General features: G+C 31.0%; 4 protein-coding genes across 7 annotated transcripts; 3 read left to right on the top strand and 1 right to left on the bottom strand.

The window, feature by feature from the left end:
- Window positions 1–284: 284 nt before the first annotated feature.
- Window positions 285–3,864, bottom strand: LOC130948237 (transcription factor NAI1-like). Its single transcript, XM_057876948.1, has 5 exons — window positions 3,826–3,864; window positions 3,450–3,627; window positions 2,672–3,054; window positions 1,352–1,738; window positions 285–389 (listed from the first exon to the last, which is right to left on the bottom strand). Exons 1-5 carry the CDS (start codon window positions 3,862–3,864, stop codon window positions 285–287), a joined length of 1,092 nt encoding a protein of 363 aa, XP_057732931.1.
- Window positions 3,865–7,177: 3,313 nt separating this feature from the next.
- Window positions 7,178–10,836, top strand: LOC130947732 (uncharacterized). Of its 4 annotated transcripts, XM_057876433.1 has the most exons (6): window positions 7,179–8,152; window positions 8,859–8,941; window positions 9,277–9,388; window positions 9,622–9,674; window positions 10,138–10,336; window positions 10,427–10,836. In XM_057876433.1, the coding sequence occupies exons 1-5, from the start codon at window positions 7,267–7,269 to the stop codon at window positions 10,285–10,287; spliced, it is 1,284 nt and encodes a 427-aa protein (XP_057732416.1). In that variant the 5' UTR covers window positions 7,179–7,266; the 3' UTR covers window positions 10,288–10,336; window positions 10,427–10,836. The 4 variants fall into 4 exon arrangements, with proteins under 4 accessions (XP_057732418.1, XP_057732416.1, XP_057732417.1 ...); XM_057876435.1 differs by lacking the exons at window positions 10,138–10,336; window positions 10,427–10,836 and adding an exon at window positions 9,960–10,121 and having other exon boundaries at window positions 7,178–8,152; XM_057876434.1 differs by having other exon boundaries at window positions 8,859–8,951; window positions 9,290–9,388; window positions 10,138–10,836.
- Window positions 10,837–13,572: 2,736 nt separating this feature from the next.
- Window positions 13,573–16,399, top strand: LOC130950847 (cinnamoyl-CoA reductase 1-like). The gene is made up of 6 exons (XM_057879443.1): window positions 13,573–13,802; window positions 13,955–14,124; window positions 14,670–14,855; window positions 14,988–15,153; window positions 15,533–15,719; window positions 16,013–16,399. Exons 1-6 carry the CDS (start codon window positions 13,673–13,675, stop codon window positions 16,152–16,154), a joined length of 981 nt encoding a protein of 326 aa, XP_057735426.1. The 5' UTR covers window positions 13,573–13,672; the 3' UTR covers window positions 16,155–16,399.
- A 1,906-nt stretch (window positions 16,400–18,305) lies between these two features.
- On the top strand, window positions 18,306–20,220 carry LOC130951857 (uncharacterized). The gene has a single exon (XM_057880599.1). It carries the CDS (start codon window positions 18,429–18,431, stop codon window positions 20,154–20,156), a length of 1,728 nt encoding a protein of 575 aa, XP_057736582.1. The 5' UTR covers window positions 18,306–18,428; the 3' UTR covers window positions 20,157–20,220.
- The last annotated feature ends 354 nt before the right edge of the window (window positions 20,221–20,574 follow it).

Genomic DNA, 20,574 nt, shown 5'->3' with positions numbered 1-20,574 from the left:
TCAACTAACATCTATTAACATAGATACCACAATCAAATAAATTCACTCATTGTATGACCAAAAAAAAAATTTTCACTCATTTATTTTTTCTTACGTTAAAATCACCCATATGTAAAAAAAATAGCCACATAATTATTGTCCTTAAATTAAGTCATGAATAACAAAATAAATAATAACAGCACCCTAATTGGCCAGGATCACACTCACACTCTCAAGCAAGAAGGACTTTCAGAAATCATTTTGGTTCATCAAAATTATTATCTTGTTTGACGCTCTAACATGAATCAATGACTGTTGTGTGGTTCTTCATCATCATTAGGGGACTCCAAGATACACAGTCTCAGGTTTTTCACTAAATCATTCATTGTCACGTTGAATTTGTCACCTATCTGCAGTAATTAACAGTAATAAAAGTTTAGAGAAAATCCATAATAATTATTAAAGTTAGTTCTTTACTATCATTCATGTTTGATTTTATATTTCTTCTATTTTATATTGATAAGTCGTTTTAATTTTCAATGTTTTCATAAATATATATCCAAATGCAATTAATTGTATACGGAATACTGATTTATGAAAGGATTTATTAAGAAAATTAAACGACTTATTAATATAATTTTTTTGCCACTAATGCTCCAATCATGCAAGCCATGGTTATGTAATGCTTAGTAATTGTGTCATGGTTAAAAAAAATTTAAAAATTTTGTATATATATATATATATATATATATATATATTAAATCAAGTATGTAACAATAATAAGCAAAATTGTAATTGCAATTGGGTGATCATAATTTATAAGACACATAAATAATGGACCTTAACTATGAATTCCTTAAAAGATTAATTAGGACATTATATTGATGTTAATAATTAATTAAAGAACATATATTTAAATTGATTTACGTTGAATTTTAATTCAAACACCTTAGTACATAAAAAAATTCACTATTTTAAAAATCTTCGAGAATTATTTTTAATATATTAATCTCTATTATTTTTAATCAAATTTTTATTATATATATTAAACAAGGAAAGTTTTAATAAAATTTATTATAAGACAATTAAATCTCAAAAAATTGTAATGACAGAATATTCTATTAGTCTATCTAACAAAATTAATTCGCAAAAACTTTTAAATAATAAAATTTTGTTAAAAAACAAGATTAAGATGATATCTAAAGTTTTTTAATATGTGGAAATTCAGGTGCAGTCGACTTCACGTGAAAGCTGAGAGCCATTAGATGAAAATTTAGTCAAATCAGTCAAACAATTTAATAGCTCTCAACTATTAACTCATGTAAAATTGACTGCCCTGAGTTTCCACCTTTTTAATATTGTGCATATATACCTGAGCAATAACGGTGATATCAAGAGTGGAATTTCCAAATGGCAATACACTATTGCTAATGGCAGAGAGATCAAAACTCTTAAGATGTCGCAATATTTTGAGCATAATACCACTTTGTTTCATGCAATGGATCCTTATTAGCACATCATTTTTGAACACTCTTGCTTCCACCGTTGGGAGTAGTGCTTCACTTGTTGCTGCTTTATTATTGATTGCACCTTTTTCGTCATCCTTATTATTAGTTCCATTCATGAGGTGGGATTTCCTAATAATGAATGACACTGATTCTACACTTATCTTCTTCTTTTGTTCTTCTAATTCCTTCACTTGTTGTTTGAGTTGTTTCACATGACTTATTGCCTCGCTAAGTATAGTGGATTTGTCAATCTACATTTCGTAAACCATTATAATTAATTACATTAATTATTATTCTAATGAATTCTTAACATGGACATTCTATACATTTTCTACAAGCTAAGTTTCTACTTTTTATTAACATAAAAGAAATATATAACTATTCCATTGGTAAAAGAATATGTGCTTTATTTAGAAAATCACTTTAATAAAGATACTAAAAATATCTTTTTTTAAAGATATTTATATATGTCATTTTATTATTAGAGATCTTTATTAAATCGGTTAATAATTTATTTTTTAATAAGTTAGAACAAAATCAATTTATTATAGCAACAATAACAAATCCAATTGTCTGCATTATAATAATTAGACTCGGTTCGATTTAATCGAATTACACAATCTAAATCGAATATCTTTAAATTTTTTGATAAAAAAAATTATATATCTCTGACTTTTTGTTTTGCAAACATTTGAGTCCCTAAAAATTTAAAAATACAATTAGATCTCCAAAAAGAAATTAGATTTATTATTATTGTTATAAAAAAATCGGTTTTATTATAATTTATTAAGAAATTCAAAAATAATCGATTAATTAATACGTCCAATAATAATGCGATACGTAAGTTTCTTTACAATAGACGCTTTACACGTTTTTATAAAAATATCCCTTATTATTATAAAATATTTTATACTATTAATTTAATTATATTTATTTTTTAGATGATTATTGACGTAATAAATTAAAAAATAGTTATTTTGCTGATGTGAAATTATAATGTGATTAAATAAATATTCGTTTAAAATTATTTTACAATACAACAATGTAATAAAATTAAATTATTATATTATTTAAATAATTAATTTCTTGTGTAAAATATCTTTACACTAATAATGAATAGAAATTAAATGGATATAATAAATAATACAATAATAACTTGTATATAGTATATACTAAGTACTAACCTTCTTCAAGCCAGGAATAGTGGCTGAAAGTGCTATAAATCTCTCAGTTAGTTCCCTTCTCCTTTTTCTCTCAGTCATTATGTGATCAACTGTCTCTGAGGAGCTTCTAACCTTCTTTGCTTGATTTTCTAATGCCACTTCAATGTGTTGGTATGGTCGTTTCCCATTGTTATTATAGGTTTCTAATGATGGAGGAGGAGGAGGAGGAGGAGTAGCCGTGGCCGCCGCCGTGGTGGCAATAACGGTGGAATCATTGAAAGATAGAATGTATGATCTTGGAGAAGATGTTGAAGTAGAAGCTTTCATATCCAACAATAATGGTGCATGTTCATTATTGTTGTTAAACACAAAGCTACTAGTATTGCCACTTCCACCACCTTTGACTAGAAGGCAAAAAAATAAAAATAAAAAATAATAATAATCATTGATAAAATTAAGGTGAAAACTCAAGTGCATTCGACTTCACGTGAAGTTGATAGTTGAGAGTCGTTAGATAATTTGACTGATTTAACTAAATTTTTATCTAACAACTCTCTGTTATCAATTTTACGTAAAGTGAACTGCACCTGAGTTTTCACTTAAAATTGAATAATATATATTATTGGAACAATTTTAAATCTCCATAAAATACTAATGTTTAAATAGTTTTAATCGTTAATCTCAATTATAAAAAATATATAATATATATTAATTAAAATTAACCGTTAAAGTTACTGAAATACCGATATTTCAAGAATGTTTGAAAAAATTTTTATATTATTAAAAAATATATACTTACTTTGATTATTATTTGTGGGAGAGTGACTATTATCACTTTCAGATGAGAATGCTGGTTGGTGATGATGATGATGATGATGATGATGATCCATGATCTCCCTAATGATATGATCTTCATCAACAATTAGTGATGAGTTAATATTGTAACGTTGGTTGAAGATATCATCATCTTGGATCCCCTTAAATATATAGAACAAATAAACATTAATTCAAAATTCACACAAACATTCATATACCTATACATAAAACTATGTTCATCATATATATACTCTAATATATAATATAACCTAGTCAAAAAAATACGTAGAATATTATAAATATAAATTTATAATAGTAAAATGATATATATTGGATATATATAGTTGATAATTATTTACCATGTCAGAGTACCAATAATTGTGGCATGGCTCCCCCATTGGAAATGGATGAAGAAGGAATTGAAGAGAAGGATGAATATGAATGTGAATATGGGGGAATGGAAGTGAATTAAAAGCACACAAAAGAAAAACCAAAAGAGAAAGACTCGCTGAACATGCATATCAAATCTGAACCGTTGGATCTAAAATTTGTCTTGATGACATGTTGTGTAGGGCTGCACACGGATCGGATCGGATCGGATATGGCCTAAAATTCTATCCGATTCGCACTGCATTCATTGGATCGGATCGGATACGATATCCGCAATTTTTTAGGTCGGATCGGATATCGAGTATATCCGCATAATTAAAAAAATTTATTTTAAGATTTTGTTTGGCCTTTTTACAAAAAAAATATCTAGAAAATTTATTTTTTATCTGTTTAAGCCTATTTACTCCTAGAATATTATCAATAATAGTTCTTTTGAATAACAAAAACAAAATAATAACACAAGATTTAAGTTTAATTATTCTAAGTTGAAGTACAACATAAAAAATTAAAAACAAAATATCATAAAATTCATAAAATAACATACTAAAATTCATATCACATTAGGGTTTACTGTCTTAAACTATGCTATTTATATGTGATGTGGGGATATGCGAGTTTGCGGATCGGATCCGCGGATATCACTGCCGAATTCGCAATCCGATCCGACTATAGTGCGGATCGGATCCAATCCGATTCGATGACTCTGCGGATCAGATAATATCCACAAAATTCGGATCAGATGCGGATAATTACCGCGGATATGCAGATATTATCCGATTCATGTGCAGCCTTATTGTTGTGGATATCTTTATCATTGGATGATCATTACGATGAGATATAGGACCACTGTCCGCCAAAGATAGGGCAGCCCATTTATTAGTGACCTAAATTAAAGTACCATAAGGTCCAATCTTGTTTCACAGAATTGAAGTCAGCAAATTTTGGTCCTAATAAATTCATCTTTATTTTCAGGTCCAAAAAAAAAAAAAAAAAATTCATCTTTATTTTTACTTATGTTGTGTATCTTCTGCATCTAGTTGAAACTATGTGGACCCAAACCAAATTATTGAGTTTGTCGAGTAATCTAAACACTTGTTCACTTAAACGTGTATCAAAAATTTAAATTTTGTTTTTATATGTAATAATTTATTAACTAATATTAAATTTTTTAAATAAAATTTAAATTTGTGTCTATTAGTCTTTGACCTATCGAGTAAGTAAAAATAATGTATCTCATAAATAAAGGTGGGATATCTATTTTAGACATTAAGACTGCGTTAAGAATAAGACAAAACAAGACATCGAGAATAAGATAAGTCAAGACACTGAGAACAAGACATAAAGGATAAAGATACAAAATGTGTTCTTGTATTCTATTTGGTGATAAACTAGAACAAATTATGAAAATTTAATTTATTCTCATTTTTTTTCATTTAAAAAACTTGAGACGAAAAATATAATAATAAAAAATATAATTATAAAAAATTAACAAGAATAATAAAAAAAAATGAAAAATAAGTTGTGTCCCTTATTAGTGTCTCCGTATTCTTTCTATCAGGATGGACACAAAATATACTAATTTAGTGTCCTTAGACAGATTGTCATTGTCTCTATCCATGTCTCCTCTGTCAAACACAATTTTGTGTTTTTGTGTCCCTATTTCAGTATCTTATCTCTGTAAACAAATGTAGCCCAAAAGCACAACAAAGTGTAATACACTACATTCTATTGATCTGAAAATTAGTTACTTGTTGCCAAGAAGAAAGTAGCTTTGTTTGATTAATGAATTGCCATTTAAATCTTCGATACTTAAGTGAATAAGTAAGCTGACTATTCGACTAATTTAAATTAATTTATGTTTTATAATGTAATGTCTTTGGAATAACATATATATGTTTTGGAACTTTGATAAATGAAGAGATGCTTCAATTTGACCGTGGAAGAAAAGGTTTCTTCCTTTCCGATATGCATGTCATGTAGTGTAATGTATGTTGTATAAAACCATCGAACTCAAAACTGTAATTTCAATTCATTTCAATCCAATAAGGTACGAACTTCGCCATGCATTCATTAAATTTCAAAGTGTACGTAACATGTGTTGCCCTGTTTCTTTTGTCAAACTCAGATGTGAACTTAACATCATTAAATTTTATATATGATATATATTGTTCAACGAAAAAAGATTATATAAAATTGCTGAAAAACCTTGTCTTGCTATGCAAGAGGACGTTTGTCTTCTTGCTATGCACGTGAGTCGGTGAGTGTTTGCCAACTTGCTTCATTAGCTGTGTTCTTTTTATTTTGTTTTATAATTTTATTTCTCTCCTTAGTTCTATAGGTTGATTATTTTTATCTGTTGCTAAAATTGGAACAAAATTAATTTCAGAAAGTAAAACAAAAGAATAAAACCATTTTTTCTAACCAAAGACAACAAATTAAACTTTTTTCTATATTGTTTTCTCTACCAAGCAAGAAACTTAATGTCACATTTATAAGTACCTCTTGTGAGCCAGATTAGAAGCAAAGATGAGCATTTATATATAATTGTTTCAGTGAATATAATTCTTAGGATTTGAAAATTGGATGTAGAATAGTAGAATGCAGCAAATTTATTGAGTAATTTTCTTTCCTTTTTTTTTTCGTTAATAAAACGGGCTGAGTAATTAGTCACCAAAAAAACGGGCTGAGTAATTGAGTTAGCATGGCCCAGTATCTGTTTTGGTCAATGTTTGGCCCAGTATTTTAAGGTGAGCAATTAAGCCCAAAATATAAGTGGGTATCCTTTACGCAAGAATCTGTGTTTTGTTTCTCTTTCACCTCCAACAAAAAGAGCTTTGGTTTACACCTCCAACAAAAATATTAACAACAAAACTATTCGTTAAAAAATTTAATATATTTGATTAAATTACTATTTAATAAATTTAATTAAATAATTATTTAATAAATTTAATTAAATTATTAATTTTATATAAAATTAAATATATCTAATGAATAAATTATAATTTAAATCACATAATTTTTTATATTTATCTAAATAATCACAAATTTAAATTTTTTTATCTTTAATAAAAAAAAAAGTTTTGCACCTCAATTTTTACCAACTATAATTTATAAATTTAATAAAAATTTAAATACAATCGACTTCTTCACGTGAAGTTAATACTTAAAAATGAATAAATAATTTAATTAATTTAACTAAATTTTCATCATACATATTAACTCCGCGTTCACCTGTTCGTGAATTTTCACCTACAAATTTTATTCCAAGTAATACCAAAAAAACAAAGCTTTTATCCCAAGTAACCCCTTTAGTAATTTTCCCCCTTTTCTACTATGCAAATTGTAAGCACTCTTAGAAGTTAGAACCCTTCCCAAAACCACCTTGCTTTGATCATCTTGCTCCTTCCGCCATGGCCCTTCTTCTTCTTCTTCAACCCAGGACCAAACCCAACAACAACCCTTTCACAAACCCCGCTTTGTCCTTTGTATTCTCCAAATCTTCTTCTTCTTCTTCTCTCAGAGACCTAAAACACACTCTCAAACACCAACAACCACAATCACAATCACAATCACAATCACAATATCCTTCAACACCCTCAGAGCAATCCTCATTCACCAACACTCATTATCATCAGCAGCAACAGCAACATCAGCAACAGCAACAACAGAAGAACTCTCTCCACGATATCCGTCGCACCCTCTCCGAGTTCCGCCGCCGCACCGCCGCCGAACCGCTTTCATTCAGTGATATCTACGACCGAACCACGCGCCGGAAAACGCCGTTTCCGGACGTGGAATCCTCCGGTACGGCGCACGGCGGAGGGAGGAGACCTTTCAACCTCGGCGCCGTTCGCGATGGCTTGCGGAAGCCAGGAGAGGCTCGCGCCAGAGACCGGAGGAGAGCTGATTCGATGTCGTTGGAGGCGTACAGGGAGGTGCTGAGATCGAGGCCGTTAGATTCCTCCGCCACCGCAGCAGCTGGAGCATCCTCGCCGGAGAATGTGGTTGGCACTGCGAGCTCGTTGCCGGATTCTGTGTTGAAGCAGAAGAGACGCAAAGAAGAATCCGAGTTTATGAAGGTTTATAGCTTTGGCGAATTGGGGGAGAAATTGAAGAAGCTGAGACCTGAGGGAATGAGAAAAGAGTGGTTCTCTATTGAAGAATTGAACGAGAGGTTGAAGAGGATGAGAGAGAAGGAGGTGGAGGAAGCTGAGTCCAATGTCACAGGAGGGGTACTATTCAAGGACATGAGAGAGTGCCTGCTATCTGAAGATGAAAAGTCTAGGAAGAGTTCACGTTAGTAACAAGCTTTAATTTCTTGTGTTTTTGGATTTGATTTTATCTTTCACATGATATTGAAGGTTTCAATTTTGAGGGGTTGAGTTGACTATAGGGATTAGTACATAATAGGAATCAGTAAGGCTGCGTTTGTTTCTGAGAACAGGACAAAGCTTGATGGTTGTCATTTTTATTTATTTAATATATGGATTGAATTTAGAACTTCACTTCAACTTGGATAACATTGATTAGGATTTAGGATAGAATTATAAGAACATGATGACATTGTTCCACACCGTCTAGTGAGATAAAGCTTAGGCTATGTTTTGTAGTTTTGTGTGGGTGGAGGGGATCCACCCTGTCTCTAATCCCCGGATTTGGTTGCGGTAGCGAGTTATGGACCTGGTGTCCCTTGTTCGCCTTGTCTCTCCTTCCTAGTTTAACTCCCTCAAGCATGCTCTCTGCAGTTGTCCCCACTGTGACACGTCCTTCGCTTCCCTCCTTAGCCATCTCAAATAGACCCTTGGTCATTGCTGTATTTTAAAATTTGGCATGAGGTTGATGAAGTATAGGCTTGTCATGAATCACCATTAATTTGATGTGATGGGCTGGAATCAATCTCGGTTCTTGTGTATATTTCTTAAATTTGACTGTGATCGTGGTGTGAAACTAATGTGGCATGATTTTGATTAAAAGCGAATTACTAATTGTTTGAATTATCCAGTGCAGAAATCTGATATCTTAAGCCAGTTCATTGGGACTCCAGCCTACTATTCGGGTCCCCCTAAAGAGCAGCTTGTTGAAAAAGTAACTAATGGTTTGCTTTGGTCTATTTTCTATTTATTTGCTATATTCCTTCTTGTTTTGGTGATCTGAACCTTCATTCCATTGTCAAACTCAAAACTTGCGACATTACCTATTTAGAGAAATGTTTTTCCATGTCGAATCCATTGTTGTTGACATTAACTTCACAGTTCTATACTTCAAAATTGCTTTCTCCTTGATACTATTGAGTGAATCCGTTGGTGATATGTGTTGGTTTTATTAGAAATATCTATAATAACTTACCGTATTAGATTGTTGATAGTTCTGAGTTTTAACAAATTTGATACCCTGACATTGCCACTTTTTGCTAATTCCAGTACTTCCATCCAGATAATATGTCCTCAGAAGAAAGGTTGAAAATTGAACTTGCAAAGGTTAGAGATGAGTTCAAAATGTCAGAGTCAGACTGTGGATCTGCTCGAGTTCAAGGTAAGGGCTATTATTAATTAACTGTTTTATTTATGAGTAGCATGTGGAAGGAAGGGAATGAATTTGCTTTAGTTACCTTCCTATCAAATCTGAAACATTGTGTGACTGTCTTATTGCAATATAGGTTCATAATTAGATGAAAGTGATGATATCAAAAGTGTATTGGAAATGCTTATGAAAATGGTTATAAGAACTTGTTATGGAATCAATGATGTCATTTTGGTTTCATGCAGTTGCACAACTCACAACTAAGATTAAGCATCTATCAGCTGTTCTACACAAGAAGGTGAGTTACTTCTTCCAACATCTCTCATTGATCTTAATCTTCTATATATTGAAATGAAAATAACTACTGGTGGCAGAAATTTTTTGAACCAACCAATTTCATATGAATCTGGAGCTATTTCTGTTTGAGTTGGACTTCTATTAAGCTGTATGTATGTTAAGTTATAGATAAAAACCAATGGTCCGAATAAGCATCCTTACTACTAGTATATCAGATGAACGAAAAATAGTGTATTATTATTGCTGGTCATATGATTGCTTCTTAATTCAATTTGCACTTTTGCAGTCTTGCCATGATCCATCTTATTAGTTCACCCTTGAGATCCCTCTTGTGCGATGTCACCACTGTTTCGATTTCAACCCGTCTCTTGACCCTTCGATTTTTATTTCGGATTACATGGTGAAAATCGTTCTTAGCATATTACTCTCATATACCTTACTTGATTCATTCTATCATGATTTAGGATGTGCATTCTCGTAAAGGTTTGATAGCAATGGTTCAGAGGAGAAAAAGATTATTGAAATACCTCAGAAGAAGTGATTGGGAATCTTATTGTTTCGTTATATCTAAGCTAGGTCTACGTGATAATCCAGATCATGGTCGCAAAACATAGGCCAGAGGTAGATCAAGTCATGCAATCAGTTCATATGGTCATTCTTCTGGTAAGCTAATGAGAAGACCCCTCTGAACATAAACTAATTGGACTATACAAAAAGACAACTACCCATCATTGTTGTTGATAATCTGACCAGGTAGACCAGGGAGAAATACTTCTATGATCTGGATGCAAAGAAAAAATAGTGGTTATTGATAATTTTAAATGTGTTCTAGGACTATGCAAGTATTCCTCATACAGAAGGTTAGTCCAGTTTTAAACATTTTCAGTGAAACTGGCCAACTGGGTGAGTCATTGTTTTGTTTGTAGTTTTGATTAATATGATTCTGCTGTGTCAACTGTTGAAGAGATATGTTGGTCCATTTTTTCAGGGAGAAGATTTAGATTAGTCTTATGGTCAACCCATTATATCATTCTATCAATTTTAGGTTGAATTTTGTGAAAATTTTTAATTTTAAATAGCTTTTTGTTTGTCACAAGAATCATATCATGTATCAGGGAAAACAGATAATTAGGTTAGCAAAATGTTCTGCTTTCACGATAGATTCTCCCCAGAGTATCCTCTTTGATTATTGCAACTAGATTGTTGATTACTGTTTTTTATTTCTTTTTAATAGTAAAAGTAAAATTATTGGAAAAATAAAAGATATCCTATTTTAGAAGTTATAATTTAAATTTTTTAACTTAAAAAAAGTTTTTTTTAATATTATATATAAACAAAAAATATTTTTATATTATTCTACCTAAATATAATTATTAGATAAAAATATATTTTTAATGAAATATTTGAACATAAAAGTATTTTTATTTTTTTAAAAAAGATCGTTTGAAATTTGTTTTTTTTTTTTTTAAGTTTATCCAAACAAGTTCTTATTCGGTGCACAACCCAGAATTTGAAACCCTGGTATGTTGGTATTTATATCATAATTTTAACTGAGCTTATCTGTTTTATTTTTCCCGCCTGGTTGTTTACATTATCCTGAAATTAATTTGGAAAAAGAAGTTTGGATAATTTTTACATGCTATTTATTGACCATGTGTCATTTGAGTTGTGACTATTTCGAGTTCACAAAAGAATTTCACATCTAATACGGTAATACCTACTTAGCTACTCTCTTTTTCCAAATCTATTATTGTTTATTCAAATGGTCTTTTCTTAGTACCAATAATTTGGTAATCTCCACATCACTATCATAGTATCATTATTCACCTCCAAAATTGTGTCGTATTAGTCCCAAGTCGCATTATTGTTTATCCTTATGTTCTCAATTTAACATGTCTTACAACATATGCACATTTTAAATAGTTTTTTTCCCCCATAAAAGACATCTCTCAATTTAGACTCGAAATGTTTAGTTTGTGGATCACTCGCAAAAAATAGATGCATACAATTCAATACTCAACTTTCAAAATGGAATTTAAATAGATAATAGGAAAAATTATTATAAAGGATCATAAAGAAGATTTAATTATTAAAAAAGATTTTTAATATAAAAATTATTTAAAAAGATTAATTTTATAATATTTAAAGAGAAGGATGAAATTTTTGTTGCGAAAAGATAAATATATTTTTAGATTATTTATTTATTTATTTATTTTTTGTAAATATATATATATATATATTTTTTAATTGTCTATCATACTCAAATTTTTATTCTTCATCTATAATTTATAGAGATATTTGTTGCTGCCAATCACAAAAAGTAAGACTTAGGACTTGGGAGTATACTAATGTCTTACCATTATCATATATAAAGTAGTCAACAATGAGTATAAAACAAATAATTCAGATGGAGAAAGAAAACTAGGAGTGAGCACGAGTCGGTTTGATTCAGGTTCAAAGTGAAATTAGAATCGAATCGATCAAAATGTAATTGGTTCGATTTAGTTCGAATTTATATTTTTTTGTACATATACTCAAACCAAACCAAATCGATTAAGAACGGATTGATTCGGTTTGGATAATTGAGTACCTGATAACTTTGAAATTCATAAAAAAAACTAAATTTTTATCTTAAAAGTTCAACAAGTACAATAAGCATGTAACATCAATATAAATAATCTAAACATGTTAAACACCAAATATATTAAAAACCATACTCATTAAAATCCAAACAAATTAACAGTGAATAATCTCACTAAAAAGCTACTAAAAACCATATATATATATATTTTTTTATTTAATTAATATACGATCAGGTTTACGGGTTGGTTAGGATTTCACACCCTTAGAATTGATACCCGAACCAATTACTGATAAAGACCATTGGTTTAGTTTGGAATTAGACCCGATTATCCGTTGATTCTAGAATCAATTATTTAATTGGTTCGGTTTAAATTCAGACGGATAATTGAATACCCGCTATCTGTATTCACTCCTAAAAGAAACAAAAAAAAAGAAGAAAAATTATTAGAATAATATTATCTTTTCAATGTTTTTTTATTTTTGTTTTTAATAATATATAATTAATCCTTTTTAATAATTTTAATATTAATTATCCTTTTCATTAATTATGTTTTATTAAAGGTCTTTTACAATAATTTTTTCTAGATATATATATATATATATATATATATATATATATATATATATATATTTGTCGGTATATTGGACAACCTCTAATTTTAGGTATCTCAATAGATTGGACAACTTCTAATTCTAAATACACAACACACCCACACTTTTCATACACTTACCACATTTTTCTCCCTGATTATAATCGATCGAATTTAAACTTGCGATCTTTGAAGTAAAGAAGGGGAAATATGCCATATGAGTTAAGGCTCATTGGCTCCTAGATAATATATGGAAAGAATAATTATCAGTTGGAATTAGATGTATACGCTATTACGCTTCACAGACTTTTTTGGGTTAGTTGATAAAAAAATAAAAAAAAGGAAGGAACATTACAGTGCCATTCTAGAACCTTTTTCATAAACAATCCTATTCAACAACTACCGAAAAAAGAAATCTAAAGCTGTATAGTTGAAAAAAAAAATAATGAAAGAATGTGAATACATAATGATATTTTAAATAAAAATATTATTTTTATACTAAAATTAATTATTAAAATTAATTATTAATATATTTATGTATAAATATATATAATTTAAATTATTTTTAATATTTATTTATATTTTAACATATTTTATATTAATAGTTCATTTTTGTGATTAAAACGTGGCATCGCATTCACATGCATTTCTTGTTTTTGGTTCAACGTGGCGTGTCACTTGCCTTTTATATATAACAAAATCCAACAAACAATTATAACATTGACTCAGGACTCAAATAGAAAAACTAAGAAGATTCTTTACAAGAGGCGAAGATTGAAGAAAGAAGCAGAGAAAAGAACTCTACTTGAGCACATATGGAAGGAAAATGGCAATGGCAGCTTCTGCAGCAAAGAAGAAAATATGCGTAACTGGTGCAGGAGGTTTCTTAGCTTCTTGGGTTGTTAAGTTTCTTCTTTCCAAAGGATACATCGTTCATGGCACTGTTAGACAACCTGGTACTTTTCACCAATCCCCATTTTATTTCTTTTTCTAAATTGAAACCACTCTCATAATTTTGTTTTCTTACTAATCTCTTGCAGATACTCTTTTGAGTTAATGCTAAACTCAATACAAAATTATAAGTTTATTTGTTTTAATTTGTGAGTAGGTGATGAGAAATATGCTCACTTGATGAAGCTTGAGGGAGCTTCTGAGAATCTTAAACTCTTCAAAGCAGATTTGTTGAGTTATGAATCAGTTCATTCAGCAATTGCTGGATGCAATGCTGTTTTCCATGTTGCTTGCCCTGTGCCTTCAACAACATCAACCAACCCTGAGGCATGGAATCTTCTAATATCATAATACTCTTTGATTTATTTATGTCAATGCTTAAAGGATTTATTTTGTTTGATCATTGTCTTCAAAATAGTTCATTTGACAAATCTGCAGTAGCATTAGTTTTGTGGTTAATGGGAAAATTATTATGGTTGTGGAGTTAATGTTGTGTTTATGTTCTTATTTATCCAATTTACATGTTAACCAGTGTGAGGCCTATATATTCATTTTGTTTTGAAACCATGCATCCCAAAAGTTTAAGCTGATAAGAAGAACCAACATGATTAGTTATATCTTTGATATTTCCTCTCAAGCAAGAACTTTTTTGGGTTTGTTTTTTGCATAAGCCTTATGCTATTTTTTTCACTTTTGGGGGTTCACCAAGAATTGAATTCTAGATCTTTCGTACATAGAGTTTTGATACCATGTCATGAAACCTCTCATCCTAAAAGCTTAAGCTGATAGAAGGAAATAACATGAATGGTTATATCTCTAACACGTTTTTCCTGTGGAATCAATGATGCTAGTAGTAGTAGAAATTTCTGCAGGTAGAAATGATTGAGCCTGCCGTCAAGGGAACTACCAATGTGCTCGAAGCTTCTCTTGAAGCTAAAGTGGAACGAGTCGTCTATGTGTCATCTGTAGCCGCTGCTTTCATGAACCCAAATTTTCCAAATGACAAAGTGATTGATGAATCTTGTTGGTCTGATAAAGACTATTGCAGAAAAACCAATGTCAGTATAATTCTGTTACATATATGCTTGTGATACGAATTTGTCATTGGTCTTATAATTACAACCGTATCAGTTGTAGAGAACATTTGTGTTATATATGACTAAACTCTCAAGTTTTTTTGTATGATTCAGAACTGGTATTGCTTCTCCAAGACAGAGGCTGAAGAGCAGGCCCTAGACTTTGCGAAAAGAACCGGGCTTGATGTGGTGAGCATTTGTCCTACCCTTGTGCTTGGACCCATTTTAAGGTCATCTATTGTGAATGCAAGTAGCTTGGTTCTCCTCAAGATTTTGAAAGGTGCTTAAATGCTTAATTATTACTGTCTTCTACAATATGCTAGTTTATTTACTCTGGAGTGGTAGTTATCATGCACCGGCCTAGACTTGAACGGTTAAAATAGCTAACTTTTGTGGTGTGGTTCATTCAAAGCTCTTCTCGTATACCTTAAAGTGCAAACAATTAAAATCTTGAGACACATGAACAACAACAGTGGCATAAAAATTTCCTCTTGTGCAAGCAGATTCCAAGTTTGGTTTGTAAATTTAGTTGACCATGAAGTAAACTAATCTAAAAACCAATTTTTAGTGATGTCATATGTTTCATTCTATTTGTAAATTATAACTTTTAGCATCCATAGTTCTCTTTTTTGAAATGTATATATGAATTCATGTTTAAGGTTGTGAATCATTGGAGAACAAACATCGTTGGATAGTTGACGTGCGAGATGTAGCCGCTGCAATTCTTTTGGCTTATGAAAAGCCTGAAGCAGAAGGGAGATATATATGCACTTCACACCCTGTTAAAGCAAAGGATATGGTGGAGAAATTGAAGACTAAATATCCAAACTACAACTACCCTACAAAGTAAGCTTCACTTTCCCCCATGTTCTATGATGAAAAATTTCAATTATCAATGATGAACCAATTTCTATCTTATGAATTTAATTTTTATGCACCGACAGTGTAAAGCCGTCGTGTAATCACATCCGGTTTTTTTTATGACCATTCACATGGTCAATGTGAAAAATAGTTATTTTTACTGACAGTATATCAAAATTAAATTCCTATCTTATTTATGACAAAAGGATGAAGTTTTAGGAAACACAGATCTTTTGCTTGTTAGTATCAATTCTAAACACAATTTGCATTATTGGTAGCTTTGTTGAGGTGGATGATCATCAAACAAAGTTAAGCTCAGAGAAACTACAGAGGCTTGGTTGGAGATACAAGCCATTGGAGGAGACACTCACTGATGCTGTTGAGAGCTATAAAGAAGCTGGTCTCTTGCAATCAAAGTAAACTTTGTTGGTCTTGGAATAAAATAAATAAATTCTGTTTGTTATTCAGCATCTCCCTATTGGAAGGGATTTGTGAATGAATATGTTTCAGTTGTTGCAATGTGATTGTATTGTGTGATCACATATATTGTTTTTATATGACCAATTCATGCTTAAAAAGATGGCCCTTTTCCCCAATATAAGGCCAATGTTCTCAAATATATCATTACATTTCATATAAAATAAAATTCCATTCAATTCAATTCATATGCACTGTCAGCGTAAAGAAGTAGTTGTACACGTGTATTCAATTACGCGATGTCACATCAGTAAAAATAACTACTTTTTACATTGATCGCGTGAATGATCATCCAAAAGAACAAATGTTGATTGTACGCCAGTGCATCAAAATTAAACTTTCTTGAAATTTTTTAATACGTGTGAAACCTATTCAATAGGTCTTGAGCAAGCTTTCTCGCCACAAGGGAAACTTGAGCTGTATTGAATACAATGGAATCCTAAAATCTTGAGCAACTCTTTGATTTCCCAGATAATCCTTTTAGATTGTGAAACATATTCAATAAGTCTTGAACAAGCTTTATAGTCACAAGAAAAACTTGAGCTGCAGTGAACATAATGTAATCCTCAATTATTGCAACATATCAAAGAGATTCACACTGCATAGCCAGGTAATCTCTGTTTATTAGTTTCTGTAAAAGTGATTTCATATCAAAATTTTAAGTTATGAAATTCAAACCTAACAACACAATAAAGTATATACCTCTTTAAAAGATTTTGATTCTGACTGCAGCTACCATTACTTTATCTATTTAAATTAAAAGATAATGCACAATCTAATTAAGTAGTTGAGTTTTAAGAACATAATTCCAATTTGTAGCACTTTTTCTCCGCACACAAATGTTTTCAATTGGATGCAAATTTCTACATTCTTAGTTTTGGCTTTTGACTGATTGAAAAATGTTTGAACTTTCAATCTCAAAGGACTTTTCCATGTAACCAAAACCTTCCTTTTGTGCCCAAAAAAAAAAGGATTTAATAACTAAAACACAAATGCATAGCATTAGTAATAATACTTTGCAAAACAACCAGCTCAATTAATTTATTTAATCGTTTTGAATTTTCGGTTGGTAATAAAAGTTCTTTTAAATGAAAGTATAAACAATATCTTACACACTTTAGGTAAGAAAAAAAAAACAAAACAAAAAACAGAGTAATTTCTGCAGTGTGTGTGCACCGACAACATTTAAGAAGTCCAAATTCGTAGTAATTGTTCAAAATAAATGTTCTTGGATTTTTATGCTGACCATACTTTTATTTAAGCAATTAAATTGGTTCCTCTAGCAAATTGATATATTATTTATTTTTTTATTTTTATTTTTTTAGACACCAAAAAATATTGATATATTTTTTAAAGCCATTTTCTTAAATCCTTCGTTGAATAGGGATTCTAGTTTAATTAAGCTCTCAAAATAGACACTATTATAAGCTCCCATGCACAAATATAATTATAATGTAAATTGGAATTATTATATATTCTTTATATATATAAATAGGATTTCCACCATGTAAATAATAATTATGCTGTAGTTGTTGTGTATATATATATAATCAACCCATTATTTAATTATAATAGTTGAATAATCATTAGTTATGCGACTATTCGTTTGTGGCAATTTTGTTTACTTATGCAATTTTATGTATAGTGGTTACTTAAATTTTATTTTCTTAATCAAGTGCTATTTTTTAAGCATTTGCTTTTAGACAATTATTTTAAGTTAAATTAAGTAAATAAAAAAGGTTGTTCTAAAGTAAAGGATTTACCTGTGCAATGAATGCATTCAACAATTCAAAGTTCAAACATTCAATATAGTATTGCAGTTAATGCATTCAACACTTGACCTTAAAAAGAAATAAAATAAAATAAAACACAAGTATTTTTTTTATTTCTTAACCAAAGTTAACAACATATACCTTAAAAGTAGTGAAAATTACATACCAGATGGCTATCTACCTAAGAACCCAAACAGAGTTTCTAGATTTTATTAAATAGTATAATTTAATTTAGAATTTTAGATTATCATTATTAGTCAATCACAAATATAATTCTTCATCTTCTACAAGCTTCATTCACCAATTTGACCAAAACATAAATTCAGACAATTTGCACTGTTTGAAAAAATTATTTTTAAGCAGCATTAGCTACGCAGTTTCTCTCTTAGTTTCTAACTTTCTAAGTATCATACTATATCTGGTATCATTTCTGTTTCCGTTGAACATGTTAATAGATAATCAAGATCAAAGGTTCAGGAGGATGGAAGTTAGGACAGTTGATATTCCTGATGAATGCTGGGATTTAGTCTTTAGATTCCTCGACGACAGCCGCGATTTGGAATCTATTTCGATGGTCTGCAAGCTGTTCCTTTCAATTTCAAGCCAAATTCAACATTCTCTTAAAATATTTGATCAAACAGTTGAACTCATTCCTAACCTGTTCATGAGATTTCCAAAGCTCACAGTGTTAGACCTCAGTTACTTCAATGGAAATCTTGAAGGCCTGCTTCATCAGATTTCGCAATCTGGGTTGGACCTTGATTCCCTTAATCTTTCCCATCAGAGGAAGCTTCCAATTGAAGGCTTGAGCGAACTCAGTTTGGCGATGAAGAATTTGAGGGTGTTGATCTGCTCAAACATTGGCTCTCTGGATGACAGTGATTTGGAGGTTATGGCCTCTTGTTTTCCATTGCTTCAAGAGGTTGACATTAGTTTTCCATTGGATTCTCAAGTATCGGATTTTGGGATATCGAAGCTGTCTTTAATGCTTGAGAATCTGCAAAAGATTAACCTCTCTGGTAATCACTTGCTCACTGATCAATCACTACTCGCTCTGTGCCGAAACTGTGTGTCATTGGAAGAGGTTTTGTTCCTGTCCTGTTTTAGAATAACCCAATTAGGTATTGTTTCTGCTATCCGCTTTCGAGGGAATTTGGCTTCCATAGCTTTCAACATTGAAAAGAGAAGAATTCATGGACCTGGTTTGGCACCTATGCCAATTAGCCAGGATTTGATTGGTGCACTCAAGTGTCTGGAAAGGCTAATTGCTATTGATTTGTCAAATTCTTTCATCTCGGACGAGTTGCTCTCTTCAGTCGCAGAAGGTTGTCACATTCTGAAGAAACTTATCCTCCAAGGCTGCTGCAATTTCACATTTGCTGGAATCTCCTGTGTGCTATCAAAGTGTCAATATGTTGAGTGTTTGGATCTTGGAAAAGTTGACTTCCTAACGGATCAATGCATTGCCAAGCTATCCATGTTTCTTCTCAATGTGACCTCTATAAACCTCAGTGGTTGTTGCCAGCTTACAAATTCAACATTTTTCACACTCACAAGAAACTGTACTCTGCTAGCCGAGATCAGAATGGAGAGAACATATCTTGGGGTAAAAGCCGATGAAGAAAAAGACAAAGATCCTTCACTTGATCTTGTTCCAAACCCTCAGGTGAAAAGTCTTTATTTGGGTCACAACATTCTACTTGATGACGAAACTCTGTTCAAAATCGCTTCCATTTGCCCCAATCTGGAGCTTCTTGACTTAAACTCTTGCAGCAGCATATCCGAAGAAGGTATGGCTGAGGTTCTTAAGAAATGTACCGAGATAAGGCACTTGAACTTAGCCTACACAGAAGTGAAGCTGTTAACTATAGACTCTCAAGTATCACAAATGAAGGCGTTGAACTTGTCAGGGTCAAGAATTGGTGATGAAACACTCTCAGTAATCTCAAAATGGTTCTGTGGACTAGTAGCTCTGGAGATTCAGAATTGCAGTGATGTAACCACAAAAGGGGTGAGGGAAGTAGTGGAAAGCTGCATGGGATTGAGAGAGTTGAATCTGAAGAACTGTGATTTGGTGAGTGATGAGTACATTGCCACCTTGGAGTTTTCAAAGCCATCATTGAGGAAAATAATCAAACACCTTGCGGGCATTGCTGTTGATTATTACCGATGAGAAGCTGATTATTGGATCCTGCGTTGTTAATTGTTAGTTAGCAGAATAGTAATAATGCTTGGTGCATATACTTTTTTTAACACCAAAACTTTTGTATTTTGTGTCCATACTTATTTTCTCACCCTTGGATTATATTTATTTAACTGAATTTAGAAACAAAAAACTTGGTTGTCATATTTATAGCATAAATCGATTTATTTGCGTAAACATTATAAAATATCATGGCCATAAAAATAAAAAAGTTTCAATAATACTACATGAATAATTAATTTTAGTGATCAAGTTTAATTAAATTGATTAATAACTTATTAATACAATAAAAATAAAAAAACACAAAAAATTAATTAAACTTAATTATAAAAATAATTTATTTAGATAATATTTCTCTTGAGATATAATTTACACAACAATTTCTGCA

Source organism: Arachis stenosperma, chromosome 9, assembly GCF_014773155.1.
Source record: "Arachis stenosperma cultivar V10309 chromosome 9, arast.V10309.gnm1.PFL2, whole genome shotgun sequence".
Classification (NCBI taxonomy): Eukaryota; Viridiplantae; Streptophyta; class Magnoliopsida; order Fabales; family Fabaceae; genus Arachis; species Arachis stenosperma.
This window is presented reverse-complemented; position numbering and strand designations above follow the sequence as displayed.

Excerpts from the sequence above, each read along its gene's own strand:
- LOC130948237 (XM_057876948.1), bottom strand. The coding sequence starts at position 3,864 with ATGGGGGAGCCATGCCACAATTATTGGTACTCTGACATG. Across the intron at positions 3,628-3,825 it reads ATTATTGGTACTCTGACATG|GGGATCCAAGATGATGATAT; the intron begins GTAAATAATTAT and ends TATATATTTAAG. Across the intron at positions 1,739-2,671 it reads CTATTCCTGGCTTGAAGAAG|ATTGACAAATCCACTATACT; the intron begins GTTAGTACTTAG and ends TACGAAATGTAG.
- LOC130947732 (XM_057876433.1), top strand. The coding sequence starts at position 7,267 with ATGGCCCTTCTTCTTCTTCTTCAACCCAGGACCAAACCCAACAACAAC. Across the intron at positions 9,389-9,621 it reads TGGATCTGCTCGAGTTCAAG|TTGCACAACTCACAACTAAG; the intron begins GTAAGGGCTATT and ends GGTTTCATGCAG. Across the intron at positions 9,675-10,137 it reads CAGCTGTTCTACACAAGAAG|GATGTGCATTCTCGTAAAGG; the intron begins GTGAGTTACTTC and ends ATCATGATTTAG.
- LOC130950847 (XM_057879443.1), top strand. The coding sequence starts at position 13,673 with ATGGCAATGGCAGCTTCTGCAGCAAAGAAGAAAATATGCGTAACTGGT. Across the intron at positions 15,154-15,532 it reads TCTCCTCAAGATTTTGAAAG|GTTGTGAATCATTGGAGAAC; the intron begins GTGCTTAAATGC and ends TTCATGTTTAAG. Across the intron at positions 15,720-16,012 it reads AACTACAACTACCCTACAAA|CTTTGTTGAGGTGGATGATC; the intron begins GTAAGCTTCACT and ends CATTATTGGTAG.
- LOC130951857 (XM_057880599.1), top strand. The coding sequence starts at position 18,429 with ATGTTAATAGATAATCAAGATCAAAGGTTCAGGAGGATGGAAGTTAGG.